The sequence below is a fragment of the Anas platyrhynchos genome, chromosome Z, assembly GCF_047663525.1.
Source record: "Anas platyrhynchos isolate ZD024472 breed Pekin duck chromosome Z, IASCAAS_PekinDuck_T2T, whole genome shotgun sequence".
NCBI classification, from domain to species: Eukaryota; Metazoa; Chordata; class Aves; order Anseriformes; family Anatidae; genus Anas; species Anas platyrhynchos.
Genome location: NC_092621.1, coordinates 31,900,176 through 31,915,823, shown reverse-complemented (window position 1 = coordinate 31,915,823; position 15,648 = coordinate 31,900,176). Strand labels below are relative to the sequence as shown.

Genomic DNA, 15,648 nt, shown 5'->3' with positions numbered 1-15,648 from the left:
TCTCTCAATTGTTTTTCAATGGTGCCAGGAATCTGGAGAGGTCCCAGTTGACTGGAAGCTGGCAAATGTGCCAATTTTCAAAAAGAGCAAGAAAGAAGACCCTGGTAACTATAGGCCTGTCAATCTCATGTCAGTGCCTATTAAAATTATGGAGAATATTATCCTGGTGGTTATTGAAGTGCACAATGCAGTCATAGGTCACAGCCAACATGGGTTCACGAGGGGTAGGTTTTGTTTAACAAATTTGATTTCCTGTTAAAATAAGATTACCCATCTAGGTGATCAAAGGAAGCCAGCTGATGTAGTATTTTTGGATTTCAGTAAAGCCTCCGATACAGTTTCTCATAGGATCCTACTGGACAAAATGTTCAGCATACAGCTAGATTAAAACATCATACAATGGGTGAACAATTGATTGATGGGTATGTCTCAAAACGGGATTACATCACGCTGGCAGCCAGTCACTAGTAGGGTCCCCCAGGGCTACGTTTTAGGGGCAGTTCTTTTCAATGTTTTCGGAAATGATTTGGATGTAGGACTAGAAGGTGTTTTGAGCAAATTTGCTGAAGATGCTAAACTGGGAGGAATTGTTGGCTCTGTTCAGGGTGAAAAGGTCTTGCAGAGAAATCTGGACAGATTGGAGAGCTAGGCAATCACCAACCACATGAAGTTTAACAAGAGCAGGTGCTAGGTCCTGCACCTGGGATGGGGCAACCCTGGCTATACATACAGGCTGGGGGACCAGAAACTGGGGAGCAGCCCCACAGAGATGGATCTGGGGGTTTTGTCTGATAGCAAGTTGAATATGAGCCAGTACTGTGTCCTGGCAGCCAGGAGGGCCAACCATATCCTGGGGTGGATCAAGCACGGTGTTGCTAGTCAGTCAAGGAAGGTGATTGTCCCACTCTACTCTGCACTGGTGCACCCTCAACTCGAGTACTGTGTGCAGTTCTGGGCACCACAGCACAAAAAGGACATGAAACTGTTGGCGAGTGTCAAGACAAGGGCTACAAAGATGGTGATGGGCCAAGAGGGGAAGAGATATGAGGAGCAGCTGAGGTCACTTGGTCTGTTCAACCTGGAAAAGAGAAAGCTGTGGGGAGACCTCATCGCAGACTACAGCTTCCTCATGAGGGGGAGCGGAGAGGCAAGCATCGATCTATTCTCTTTAGTGATCAGTGACAGGACCAGCAGGAATGGTGTCAAGCTGTGACAGGGAAGGTTCAGACTGGATATCAGGAAGAGGTTCTTCACCAAAACAGTGGTCGCACACTGGAAAAGGCTCCCCAGGGATGTAGCCACGGCATCAAGCCTGTAGGAGTTTAACAAGAGTTTAGACTATGCTCTTAGTCATACGATCTGAATTTTTGGGTAGACTTGCATGGGGGGACTTTTGTGGGGTCTAGAGTTGGACTCGATGATCCTTGTGGGTCCCTTCCAACTCAGGATATTCTATAAATCTATGGAGCATGTGATACTCAATTTCAAGTGACATATAAAACCTTTTGTCCTTCCAACTTAAATAAGCAAATAAATAAATGATTCATATCTTTCAAATCTAATTTAATTACCACTTTTGTGGTAATTAAACACAGATTGTTCAGTGTTTTACGGAAAACACTTTGAAGTTGATAAAATGTGTAAATGTTTTTCCAGTTCAGCACTATACTAACCTTAGAGTAATATACAGATGCAATCTTGGCAAAAATAGACCACTAGTGTAGAACACTGTCTTTGAAATATTTCGGAAAAAAACATCTACTTCATCGAGTAGTTTATAATGGATGAATTATGCTTCTTCATGTTCTGTTTCCTCTGATAACAAATAAGGAACATTATAGCTGTGCTACCAAACCACATATATATATGTATGTATGTGTACAACTGCACTACAATCTTAAGTTTATACTGATGTTAACAAGTGATGATATACACTTAAACAAGAGTAAATACACCATGGTTTTTTTTTGTTTGTTTGTTTTTCTCTTCACAAATTCAGTTTCATTTCTTTTGTTTATTATTATTTAGCATCAGTACAAAACCTGGACATCTTATTTATCAAATTTATTGCATCTGTTTTTAACATCAACATAAAATGAAACCCATTCATTCCTGATCCAAACTGTGATGCTAGCTGAACAGAAGGAAGAGCTACACAACCTGCTTATGGCTCTAGGATAATAGAAAGTTAAATGTAGTCCCCAAACTCACATCCACACTGTGATACCACAAGAAAAATATAAAATGCATTGGTTTATTGCTCCATTCTTCAATGTCACGCAAGGATCACAGCATGAAGAGCACTAAAACAGCTAAGTATACTGATAAAAACTGTTGGGATATTACATTAAAACCTGAAATACCTATTTAGTGTGGCCATTTCAAAGCACATACAGCCTGGCAGTCAGTTGAGTCCAGGGAGCAAAGGTGAGAATTTAATTTTTGCTTTCTTTAACCACATTTATTTCAATAAACTAACATTTTTATTTTTGTTATTTTACAGTTTTGGTGCTGTTTGTCGAAAACAGCATTTTATTGAACAGTTCTTTCTGACAAGATAAAAAGCCATCCATCCAGCTTCACGTTTACTTTTTCATACAAAGTGATTTTTATACAAAGTCATTTGGCATTTTGAAAGATACTATTTCAAAAGGACTAGTGCTCCCTTAAGTGTAAGATTATTCGGGTGACCATTGTTCATGGTGTAACTGGCAGTGTCAAAAGAAGACAGTGATTTATCGAATAGGGAGAGAGCAAAGTTTATCTTCAATTTTGTCAGAAACAGACTTCATGTTGGCAGCCCTACCTTACAGCAGATGTAAAATAGCATGATATGAAAGAAAGTGTCGAAATCCCTCTCCTCTGCAGAAACGTAGCTATGATCTGCAACAAACTTTGCTGGGATCACCATGGCTGGAATCATCATTTCTCCACAGCTGGACTGAGAAGTGTGGTTGCAGTAAATACGCGTGAAGTTCCAGATGGGAAGCACCAGCCTCGCAAAAACTGCACCCACCTGCCATTTCACGCAGGTGGCCGTCTGCCTGCTGACTTGTGAGGCATCCATCCTGATGGGCTCTTGCCACCACACTGGCTGACCAGCACTTTCACCAAGCACATCCTGACACCTCACTCCCCTTCTGCGCAGAAGGAACCATGGCACGGAGGGTATGTGCTCTGGGCTTCTCAAGATGCCCACGTGTCAGCAGTGAGTTTTTTTCCCGAAAGACTTCTCATCGAAATCCTGTTGTTTCCACCCGTGTTCTGTGTGCTGTTCCCTCTTTACAGGGGAGTGATGGGACAGGGCAAGGGAAGCAAGGACTTCTTTTCAGCTCCACGGCGCCTCCAAGCCGGGCAGGAAATATGATCCCTCCTCAGAGAGAAAACTCGGAGCCGCCGCGCGCACCCGTGGCCGCACGAGCAAACACAGCACTGCCACAACCCCCTCGACGCCTCTCCTTGATCCGGCAACCCCCAGCCTTCCCCCGGCCGGGCCTAAATCGGGACAAGAAGTCGAGAGCGCTCCACCCCAAGTTTGGTGGTGGGTATCACCACCAAGCCCCTCCGCCCGGCGCCGGCCCCGCTCACCCTCCGCTACGCCCTGGCGCCCCTGGGCGGGAGGCGCCCCCCGACCCGCTGCGGGGTGACGTCACCCCCCCCCCCCCCCCCAGCGTGTGCGTGTTCGGCGCGGGGGCGCGCGTGCCCCCAGCCCGCGGGCACGGGTGGGCGATGCCTGTATCCCCGCTCCGTCCCCGGGAGCTCGGCAGCAATCCCTTTCTAGCGCTCGGGGCCGTGCAGATCCTGTGATCCACACAGGCTAAGAGGATTAAAAACGAGCAGCGACAAACAAACAAACACAAAAATCCCCCCATTCCCCCCCCAAACACGCACAAAACACAGAGAGTCACCGTCTCCAGCAGCGTATTCGCCGCCCCGCTCGCCCCCTTGCTCCCCCGGAGGGGAGAGGAGCAGGCAGGGAGTGCTGGTGCCGGGCCGCTCGGGCAAGGTTTCCGGGGATTTCTGCCCGCCGCGCGCCCTCTCCCCTCGCTTTTGTTTGCGCCGCACTTTTTTTTTTTTTTTTTTTCCCCCCGGGGTGTGGGGGGCTGCAGAGTGGGGGGAGCCCTGGTGGGCGACCTTGCTGCTATTTGTAGCCAAAATCTGCTGAAAGAGAGACGAAGGAAGAAAGAAAGGAAGGGAAGAAAAAAAAAAAAAAAAGCGAAGGGGGAAGGAAGAAGAAGAGAGAGGGAGGAGGAGGAGGAGAAGAAGGAGGAGGAGGGGAAACAGAGCAGCGGCTCGGGAACAGAGAGCGCGCCCGGGAGCAGCAGCAGAAGCCACTGCCGCGGCAGGAAGGAGAAGAACACGAAGAAGAAGAAGGAAAGAAGAGCAGAGCGGAGGAGAGGGGGCGCTGGAAGGAGGAGGCAGGCGGGGACGCGGCTCTGCTGGATGCTGGATTTTCGGACTCTGGTTGACTCTCTCTCGCTCCCCGGCACCGGAGTGTGAGAGACACACACCCGCGCCCGCCAGCAGCGGCCGGGGGCCCCGCTCGTAGCTGCTGCTGCCGCTGCTGCGGCTGCTGCGGGGCTTGGATTAAATTGGCCGCCTCGAAGCCGAGAGTGAGCAGCGGGAGGAGGTGGCGGCGGCGGCGGAGAGCGGGCAGGCGGCGGCAGTGGCTGCTGCTGGGACCGGGGAAGCCAGCATGACCAGGTAACTGCCCCGCCGCCGACCCATTTTCCCCCGCCGCCGCTCCGTCTTTACCGCCTCTTTCGGCCCGCTCGTGAGCGCGCATAGAATTTGTGTGTGCTGTGTGAGTGTGTGAGCGTGTGAGCGCGCGTGCGTGACCGCGCGCGTGTGTGCAGCCCGGTACCGGAGTGCCTCGCACACAAGTCTCCCCCCGACCGCCCCGGGGCTCCCACCCGGCGGTTGCCAGCCCTCTCCTCCCCTCTTCTGCCCAGCGGGTCTCAGCCCGGCAGCGCGGCCTGCTCGGGCAGCGGGGGGAGAGTTGCGGTGAGCGGGCGGGGGCCGGCTGCGTGCGGGCGAGCGATGGATCGGAGCCTACGTTTGCAGGGATCGCTTGCGGGGGGCGGTTGGCAGCGGGGAGGGGGCCGTTGGTGTGGCTGGGGGGGGCAGCGCGGCTGGGGTCTGTCGCTGGAGCGGGGTGTGTGGGGCGAGCGGCCCTTAGGGACCACCGGACCGAGGAGGGCTCTCTCCCCATCCTCTTCCTCCCCATCCTCCTTCTCTGCCTCGGCGGAACGGGGAGGCAGGGGGATGCGAAGCTTTTCACAGGTTGGGCTTTTAGTTTCTTTGTTTACTCTCCCACAACCAGTTAAAAGAGAGCACATCGGGTTGAAACTCAGTTTTCTGAGCGCTTGATGAAGGGGCTCGCGGATTTGTTGAGCAAACTTACCAGCTCCCTCTGTGAGGGCTTCTGCTGCGAGCAAGCACTTCTCACTCCTTTCACCAGGCTCTCCCTGACAGGCGAATAAAAACAGTAGTTTTCTTTCACTGAAATACGTATTTTACGTATTTTCTACCTCCTCCCTCCCTCACAGAAGTATGTTATTTCCTTTTTAAGCTGTTTCCACTTTTCCTTGCATGTATGGCTTTTGAATGCCTGCTCCTCCTTGGTACTTCTTCAGTCTGCTGTCATGCGTATTATGTCATGCGTATGTATGGTTATAGCCTGGCAGAGGGATGACAATTTCTTTGCAGGGCTTGTCATATTTGCATTCTCAGTCTTGACATACGTGAAGGGGTCAGTTTATTTACACGGACCAGTTACGTTTTTTTGTTTACATGCTCCTTCACTCGTAGCCTGAGACCGTGCTGTATTTGAAACAAGTCTGTAGATACTGCTTTGCTTTGGAGTTTCCTGTTTGCAGGGATGGCTGTTTTTCGTGAAGATTAAATTTTCTTAAACTTATAATTAACATGGGAAGTTACGATTATCATCTTAGACTTTCAGAAATTGCTTCCAACATACCTTTTGATCAGGCACAAGCAACTTCTGTAATTGGGATGTTCATTGTAAATTTTGATACAGATGGCAGAATGCATGTGTAAGATGTTTTTTACATTCTTTGGTATCTCTTAGTGCTTTTTAATGCTATAATGGTTCGTACTTTCTAATCTTGGTATAAAATTGTATAGTAAGTTATATCATTTGCTGCCGGGTTGGAAGCACACAAAGCTCCTAAATTTCTTGTTACTGAACAGAGCAACTCTGAAGAAAAAAAAGATTCTTCTCTTTCCTGAATACAATCACATGTCATTGCATTTTCCTTTAGATGGCCATTTTTTGATAGGTACTTTAATTTCAGTTGCATGCGGTCTGTCTTTCTTTCTTTCTTTCTTTCTTTCTTTCTTTCTTTCTTTCTTTCTTTCTTTCTCTTTCTTTATTGTATGAAATAAGCAGACTGGTCAGTTTAATATATCTAGCGGTCAAATTTTACTCAGTCAAAATTGCTGAACACTGTAAATGTACTGGCATGGGATTTTCAAGGAACTGAGTGTTACGTCGAAAGGAAGAGGGATTTAATGAGAGACTTTTTACAGGAGTAGCTTTCCAATTTTAGTTTTGTCACTTATAATATGGCAGGGTATATTTAGATTTCTCTCAATGCAGAAATGATGTATAGCTTTTCTATATCCACTTTAAGCACTGAAAGCTTTACCTAAGTAGAAGACTTCTACTCGAAGAAGGCACTAAGAAATTCATTATGGTTTGTGTATGCTATAGCAAGCGATCAAGAATGGTGTGGAGGGGGAAAGAGTATCTCAGTATTCCTAGATTTCAGGAATAGGTCCTAGAATTTGCTTTTAGATTCATCAGTCATGCTACCTTTAAAATGAGTGCTAAACAATAATATTAATTAGGCATTCTGTTGTGACTGTTATGTAAGTCAATAGCAGCATTGTCAGCAAACTAAATAGGAGGTAGTAAGTCAGTGTTTAGTGCTCAAGATGGTTTGCAAAAAGCAGACTTGGGGGTTGTACAAAAGAATGAAATACCTGCTGTTTTAAATCTAGTCAGTGATTCAGCTTTCTTTTTTTTTTCTTTTTCTTTTTTTTAGATTGCCCTTTCTTTCTACATTTGAATAAAGCAGATAAAATTTGAATAAAACTGCACAAGCCAAAGAGTAGGAATCCCTCTTCATCCTCTGCTGTGTGTGCTAAGCCACTAGGGGCCTGTATAAACTGCTCTCATATAGCAGATACCAGTACATGGCATATGCTAACACTTTCACCAGACGTTTTTTCCACAGATACCTAGCATCAAAAGCAAAGTTGCTGGTTATTTGTGCCTTACTAACAAGTGCTGTTATTCAGGAGATGCATGCAATTTGTGTATTTTGGGGGGATTTTTGCCCTCCATCACCCACACCCCAGTCCTGTATGGTGTCCAACATAGTTCCTTCCTCCTTACCCTCCTAACTGTTATGGCAGCTGGGGAAGACTGTCAACTCGGAAGGTGCAAAATTTGGGCAAAGTTAGATTTGCATTTCATATTTTCTGTAAGCTGAGAAAATCAGATTTGTTGCCTTTGTGTTTCTATTAGATTAGTAATGGTAGTGTTCAATGCAACTGTAGGGTTAAAAGATAAACCAAACAGGATTACTTTAAGGCAGGAGTAGACACAGATTGATGGTGTATATAAACTAGCTTTATAAGCGTTATGCAAGTTTGCAAGTGTGGAGGCTCCAAGGCTTTGGCTGGAGGGTAGTCAGCATTTGTGGGACCTGAGCTGGAGATGCGCTATACACTTTTGAATGTCAGTCTCAGAAATTTAAAATCGACCAACCATAGCATTCTTGATAGACATTAAGCAATAAGGTCAAGTATACTTACACTGTTCCATTGTTGATTTTCAGTTTTTCAAACTGACAGGGCAGACAATTTGTAAAAGAGCACAGCTGAAACATTTGCATATTGGATTTCCTTCAAAATGAACTTCCGTTACTAAGCTCCTTGAAAATTATCATTTAAAAGGATTTTCTAGCTGAATCAGTATAAGGTCATACAATCAAAATGTAGTCTCCCTATGGTATGTTAATTTTTTAATAAGCTATCACTAAAGCAGCATAGTTTTATGTATCATGCGATGTTGGGACAGTTACAGCAAGAGGCTTTTTGTCTTACTGCTGACAACAGTTGTGCAAATATTGACTGAGTTTAATTTTATGAAATGTGTGTGTGCACTTATGTAAAATCATGCTGAAATGTAATGAAATACACTTCAAAGGTCTTCTGAACTGATAAACATCTGGTCAAGACTGTAAGTTTTACTGAGTGTCAGTAAACCAAGGCGGTGTCTCCGAAATGCAGAGGATTTTCATTTCATTTGCATTTTGGATATCAAGGGAACTAATACGGTATAGATCCACGAGTCATGATGTTTTACTTCATCGTAAGATCATAATAATTTTTTAACCTTTTATTTTTTAATAAATTGGGAAAAATATATAGATACCAGCTGTTCAAGTCAGATACATAATGCCATCAGTATCTTCATAGGAGCTTGCTTAGTTTGTAATTCTGTGTAATAAGAGTTGGCATGGAATGGTCAACATACAATACTTTTATGAAAAATCTAAATTTTACATACTCTGTGAGTTGTTTACTTTATTTGTTTAATCCTTGTTTTCTTTGCAAAAGGCCTTAAATGAAGCTAATTAATGAATATATGCTGGCAATTTGGCAGCCTAAAGCAAAAATCCATATTCAAAAATATTCCTATATTATCAGTGATTTAACAAATAGGAGCAAAGAAGAAGAGCTATTTCTCTTGGTGATCAACTACACCGAGAGCTCCAGTACAAGTGAAGAAATCTGATGATATAGAAAAGGATTGTACGAGAGTGCTTTGCCTGTAAATTCCATTCCAACGAGCTTCACTTCACTTGTTTAAGCCGCAGTGCATTGATAGAACCATATGTCTGCTATTGCACAATTTCAGCTTACATTCCATAAGCTCAGATGGCTTTTGGTTGGTGATTGATAATATGTGTTAAAACATTACATGTTTGTATCTTCCTTTAGGAAATGGATACCTGAAATGCAGAGAATGTAGATACAAAATACTAAACTTAGTTCGTTTGCAAATAATTTGGTTAAATTTAATAAATTACTATGTAAATTCTGAAAGCATTGCTACTTAAAAGGTGATTATTATTTATCAAGGTTCTCTAAATTTATTCATAGAAGTGACTATTCACACTGTTTATCAGCTTATTTTTAAATATATCAGTAGCTATACATAGTCTGTACTTTCCTAAGAGAAGATTTACAGCTTCAAATGTCTTGTGCTTACATGCCGTGAAGTCCTTCTCCATAAGCTTAGTTGCACAGTAGTCCCCCAATACCCCCCCAAAAAAAACAACCAAACAAAAGAAACAAAAAAAAAGTGGTGGTAGGGATTGATTTTGCAGTAGAGTTCCAAAATGTAAAAAACCAGCGTTTTGCAAAAATCAGCTCCTATGTTTATACCTGTGTATGTGATATCTTCCTTCCTGAAAAATTCCTTCTTGTCAGCCAAATGAAAGTAATGGAATTTTAGGCACTTTGATATATTATACCACAGGACATGCCATAACATACTATTGTGCCTTGCACTGTACTTCTTTACAGTTAAACACAATGATGTTATTTGAGTTTTCCAATAATCTTCTAATTAGAAGAATCACTGCATCGGTATATAAATTAATTTGTTGCTTGTACACAATCAAAATGGATGTCCTGGTTAGAGCCCGCCGAACTGCTCACATATTGTTGCAGTCAGATAATACGTACTTTTTCTCCAAGTGGTGTGTTAGATGTGGTAATGCAAGTGTGTTGCTCTTTTACAGTTCTAGTGTTCTGGAAATTTCATATCTGTAAGTAAGCAATGTGTAAAATCTGACTTTTTAGATGGCAGAATTGGCTGATGAATATTGTCAGTGCCATTCTAACTGAAACAAACGTAGGTCAGGTCCTAAACTGGTGAAAAGGTATATATATGTCTCTTGTAAATGTACTCAATCTCACTTCAATTTAATTGTCTCACATTGGCTCATGCACTGTTTTTACCCAGAAGCGTGGCTTTTTGTTACCTGTCTTAGCACACTGAGAGGAAGTGCAGAGACATTCTACCAACAATATCATAGGCTTTCTGATCTTTAGAAAAATAATTTTCTCAGTTTGAATTTAGTAATTACACTTGCTTTACAATGCTGACTGAATTAAGAAATTCTAAACTGCGTTCTTGAACTATCTGCGTTCCTGAACTATCTGAAGGCTGTGTTCTTTTATAAAGCTTCCCCCCCAAAAAGCTGAAATTCATGTATGCAGAACAAAGAAACTGCCATTTATGTGACTTTTTCTCTCCTCCTCTCCTCTCCTCTCCTCTCCTCTCCTCTCCTCTCCTCTCCTCTCCTCTCCTCTCCTCTCCTCTCCTCTCCTCTCCTCTCCTCTCCTCTCCTCTCCTCTCCTCTCCTCTCCTCTCCTCTCCTCTCCTCTCCTCTCCTCTCCTCTCCTCTCCTCTCCTCTCCTCTCCTCTCCTCTCCTCTCCTCTCCTCTCCTCTCCTCTCCTCTCCTCAAACAAAACAAAACAAAACAAAACAAAACAAAACAAAACAAAACAAAACAAAATACAAATTTGATCTTACTAACATTCACAAAAGTATGTGGGTACTATACATAGATACTTCTATACTCTCTACCTTCCCTTTTTCTCCCTTATTCCACAAGAAGAATGGGTTAATGAGACAGGGTTAATGTTTATCGTGATTTCTAGCATAGGTACAGAGATATGATTATTTTATCTGTGTTCATGTGCGTAATTTAACTTCTGTGAAACACACATAATTTTCATATATATATATGAATATATATTATTCATATAGTATTCAACAGTAATATATATATATATATCACTGTTCATAAAGAAAGAAATTTTCTTCCTATCTGGAATTTACTGTAAACAGGGGTGGGTGCGTGTTTTTTTTTTTTTTTTTTTTTAAAAAAAAAGGCAGTTTGTAAATGTAGAAGCAGAAATTTCCTTTCTAGGTTTTCTATGTTGTAAATATATCTGCATCATTTCTTTAGCTCCTATACCATACTATTTTTTATTTATTTATTTTTAACATGTGTGTATGAATTCGGCTGTTTTTTATTAATAAGCAAACATATATTTTGTGTGCAAGAATTAAATTTTAAAAGTGTCTCTCGTCACTGCTTATTTTGTCTGCTTATGTGTAGATAAAAATCATTAGTTTAGTGTGAAGTACATGCAGTGAGAGGTTTCTAAAACACTATTCTGAAACTAGGACAGGAAGTTACATTTATTTATTTATTTATTTTTGTTTGGGATGACAGTGTGTCTTAGAAAGCTGCTTAACTGCTGCCCAGTGCAGCTGTCCTTCCCTGAAAGATTAGGTTTCAGGAGCAATGATGGATGTTGAATGCCTGTAGCCAGTTGTGGGGTTTGCTCTGAGGTCAGTGGTACTGATGGAGGATAGGAATTTACTGTCTTATATCTCTACACCAACATAACCAGTAGCATTTCTCAAGAAAAAAACAAAAAACAAAACAAAAAAAACCAGGCATATTCGCTGCTGCGCTAATATTGCAGTATAGTTCAGAAAGTGATTTGCATTAGTAAGAAAGAATCAGTGTATTTTTGAACAATAAGGATAGTTTTAGTCTTGAGAATGCTTTCTTGTTTGACAAAAACACACAAATAGCAATAAAAAGTAAACACAATGTGACTCTATTTAGAACTTCATGCATTCTGTTTTAATCTTTATTAAGAAATTTGGAATTTACACAGTTGATTTATTACTTCCATTGTTTCAGATATGCTTAGAGTTTTTAACAGCTTACCCAGCACGCATGCATCCTCCTTTTTCATCTAAAAATAGGGTGTGTGTTTTTGTGGAACAAAATACTAGTTGTTTCCAGCAAATGTAACCAAGGCAGAACTGATATTCATCGGTGATGAAAGCACAGGCATGGTATGTAGTGTTATTTTGTTTAGCTTGGATATCACAATATACATGTATATTGCTGATAAGGAGGATAGTTTGGATAGCTCTGACCTAGGCTTTTAGAAATGTTTGTTAAGACTTTATGTATTGCCTGTCTTTCTCCAAACTACTGCTGGAGTTTGTACGTGAGTTATGGTGTTACAATTAACTTTTACAAAATTAATGTTGGTAAAGAAAGGTGTACAACAATACATGCTGTTTTATTGTTATGCTTGCAAGCCCTTTTTGAATTGTTTGTATTAATTTCTGTCTTAATGATATAGGTGGATTTTTCTGCAAGGCTTTAGAACAGCTGTCCTAATAGGCTCAAAGCCATCAGTGGCTGTTGAGAAAGATTTTCTTTGACGGTTGCATTGTGTGCATCAAACCCATTGTGCCTGTGTTTAAATGACAGCAGCTTTAATTCAGGTAATCTTGGCAGTGGTAAATTCAAATATAGAGAAGAAAGCTTAATAAAACATCTGTTGTATTGGTTTATACCATCTCATAAATTAGGAAAAAGAAGAATTTTGATGAGGAGGAATATATATCCAGCAAGAATCACTTTTGAACAGTTATGCATTGAGGAAATGGAATTTTGCCAAATGCCAATGCTTTCTACTTACGGGCAGCATGCCATCAACTTTATTTGGAAAACTGTCACTGCTTAAATAATAAATATTCACTATTTACCAATTTATTTTACTATAAATAACAGATGGGCTCTTTGATATATATTTTTTTCTTTCATTTTTAGCCAATTTTGCAAAGAATGAGAGTTTCTCAAATTAACATTACGTGCATCAATTATCTATTCTTGATTAACATAAGTTTCCAAATAGCAAAATTGTTTTGCTCACCTTACTTTTGGAGATTTGGGTATTTTTGGATGTTGTTTTTGTTTAATGTGAGGAGTGTTGAGTTTTTCTTTTACAACTGGCATGTGAATGAAAATAAAAAAGCATTAAGCTAAATAAACATTTGTTTTAGCTGGCATTTGTGATACTCTAATGCAATTTTTTGTTAAAGAGAACTGCCTATTTTAGTTGTTGCTGAGTCAAATCTGCAGAATTTACACCTGTTTCCCATTTAACATTTTCAAAAGCTGCCTTAAGTGGTCACAGCATATCGACTAAATAAAAATGTTAATTTAAATACATTACAGACAGCAGGTAATGAAGAGTACATTGTACCTTGTAATGCTAACAGGTGATAGTGAGTGCCTGCAGGATTCCTACCTGTGTAAGAATCCTAACATTCTGTGGATTTCATTTTGCATGTTTACAGTGACTCATTTAAAAATGGGGTGTTCAAACTTTTGCAGTAGTACTTTAGGTACTTTGGAGATTTCTAGACAGTTTGGATCTAAAGGAGAAAATGTATATACATAAAAAGAAATGTTTATTCTCAATCTTGTTGGCGGCATTTGATGGAACAGGTACATGTCCTTCATTAATGTAATCCCTAAAAGGACATTTACTAGGACTTGTATCCCTGCTTGATTTATTCATAGGATTGCTTTATTAATCTAGTGCACAAGGGTAATCTTATTCCAAAGGTATTAGAACACATGAAAATAACTGCTGGGCTTTTTGGAGATGAGGATTTCTCTATCTTTGAGCAAGTAATGTATAATATCAGAATGCCTTTTTCCTTTCTAGGGGGAACTACATTACTTGTGAAAGATGCAATGGCCTTAAAACTGTGTTATTTCATCTTTGCTAATCTCCGCAGCAGTCTGAGGTGGAGGAGGGTAGGAGGAGGGATTAATAAAGAAATTAAAAGAGATTGTGAGTTATATGGAAAAGGAGGGTATGATGGGGTTTTCCCTTGTGAATTGAATGAGTTGCTGGAAGTGCTTTTACATTGACCAGTACTTTGCATTCTTTTAATAGATTAGTTCTTAAACAGTGTCGTTGGTAGGTGTGCTGCCTTCTTATCTCTTTTGTTGTCATTTTTGTAAGAATGTGAGTAGATTGTCATTTTGATGTAAAATTTGTGCTTTCCTGGGTTAAATTCATAGTAGAGGTGCCATTCAGAAAATTAGGTGGAGATATTTTCAGCAGCTTGTATCAGTGGTTCCTGTTGCTCAGATAATGATGTTAATACCTATTTCATAGTATGAAAGAACACTTGAGGATGCTGAGGAGCTCTGGGGTATGAGGAAACATGAATTCACCCACTTGAAAAAGCAGAGTGCAATTTTGCAACCTCATAAGTTTCCCACTAGAGCAAAATAACCCGTTTGATTACAGTGACTGGGGATGCCCTTCTCTTCCACTTCTTTCCCCAAGTTTTTCTCTATCGTGTCTTTTTCACTGATGGGAGCATTTCAGCTGGTGATCCTTCCTCCATGTGAAAAATGACAGTTAGTAAATCAAGGAGAAGTACTTGGTGACTTGCTCTTTGTGTGCTCCTGAAGAAATACTGATACCTACTTCATTTCAACTCTTCCATACTGTAAATTACTTCTGAATGAGTCCTTTGGTATCTTTCAAAGGTAACTCTATTGCGGATTTGTTTCTCATTGTTAGATCACAGCTAACATTGTGAACTCCCAAAAACTATGTTGTCCTTATTTTAGAATTTCACTTAAATTAGCAATATTAGAGCTCTATACGTTCTAGACATCCCCCTCTTCCTAGCTAAGGAAGCTATCTTCCTTAGGATCTCAGAGGTTTCCCTTATGTTCTTTTTGTATCTTCTATGCTTGTCCTTTTTGCATTGACTTCCATCTTGTTTAATAAAGTACAGATAATTATAAATTAATCTCTCAACGTAGACTTTTGTAGCTATTAACATGCATCAGACACCATATATATACTTGTACACCTCCTTCATTGAGGTATTTGAAAACTCTGGTGTCTCTAATATTTTTAAAAGTTTTCTTTTATGTGTATTCTTTTATGTCTGAGATAAGATACGGTATCGCCCTTTGGTTCTCTGTCAAATCTGTGCTTTCTCAACCACTTCCCATTTTTCACATGAGAAGGCTCTCCGCAGTAAAAGAGGGAACACAACAGGAGAAATAAACCTGCTTGATGTAACGGTTTCTCTTGGCTTCCTATGTCTGGAAGACTCCAGTGTGACAACAAATAAATACCTCTCTCCAGTGCCATTTTTGTGTTTAAGTCTCTAGATGCAGAGATGGCAGATTTAAATTTAGCTCTGCTTGCTGGTTCTCTTCTGTCCAGGTAATGCTTTCCAAGTCTTCATACTATTCAGATGAATTCAATTTCTTAACATCTACTTCGGTCCGAGAGAGTGTTACTGAGACACATACTGATCATTTATTCTCATAGACATCCGACCATATAAAAGAGCTCGAAGTTCATGTTCCTGTTAGAAGCATCTGGAGTTTAACATCCCAAGCTTTCAAGCTTCCTCTTAAATGTCAGATACTCCAAGCAAAACCAATGCTGGGTAATTTTGAGGGGGAGAATTCTGTGTTATTTTTTTTTTTCAAACATTAGGTTTCATTAATAGACACTATTTGTTAGATATTGGTGCACTCCCTGTGTATTTCTTAGTATGCTGTACTACTTCTTTGTTTTTAACATGTTTGAGAATTTTAAGGCAGGTCTTCTCTGTACTTCCTTCACCAGTGTAGTTATTATTCCACCTACTGAGTTTCTGAGGTTTTATTAGT

General features: G+C 40.9%; 2 protein-coding genes across 12 annotated transcripts in view; one reads left to right on the top strand and one right to left on the bottom strand.

Annotated features, from left to right (window-relative positions):
* Nucleotides 1-2,240: 2,240 nt before the first annotated feature.
* Nucleotides 2,241-5,339, bottom strand: LOC140000715 (uncharacterized). The gene is made up of 3 exons (XM_072031377.1): nucleotides 4,969-5,339; nucleotides 3,892-4,749; nucleotides 2,241-3,495 (listed from the first exon to the last, which is right to left on the bottom strand). Exons 1-3 carry the CDS (start codon nucleotides 5,337-5,339, stop codon nucleotides 3,375-3,377), a joined length of 1,350 nt encoding a protein of 449 aa, XP_071887478.1. The 3' UTR covers nucleotides 2,241-3,374.
* The window catches only part of PTPRD (protein tyrosine phosphatase receptor type D), a 397,236-nt gene continuing 386,008 nt past the window's right edge, over nucleotides 4,421-15,648 (top strand). For 10 of the 11 annotated variants that reach the window (XM_038171178.2, XM_038171162.2, XM_038171161.2 and 7 more), the window contains exon 1: nucleotides 4,567-4,704. The gene's annotated coding sequence lies outside the window, so the exon portion shown is untranslated. Of the gene's footprint in view, nucleotides 4,705-15,648 lie in introns of all 11 variants that reach the window. The other variant, XM_072031736.1, reaches the window with a different exon arrangement.

Bases quoted from the DNA above. Each gene is read 5' to 3' on its own strand.
- LOC140000715 (XM_072031377.1), bottom strand. From the start codon at position 5,339: ATGTGCTCTCTTTTAACTGGTTGTGGGAGAGTAAACAAAGAAACTAAA. The intron at 4,750-4,968 runs GCCGGGCTGAGA...GAGGCGGTAAAG, and splicing joins CTGCCCGAGCAGGCCGCGCT to ACGGAGCGGCGGCGGGGGAA. The intron at 3,496-3,891 runs GTGCGTGTTTGG...GTCCCGATTTAG, and splicing joins ACGGTGACTCTCTGTGTTTT to GCCCGGCCGGGGGAAGGCTG.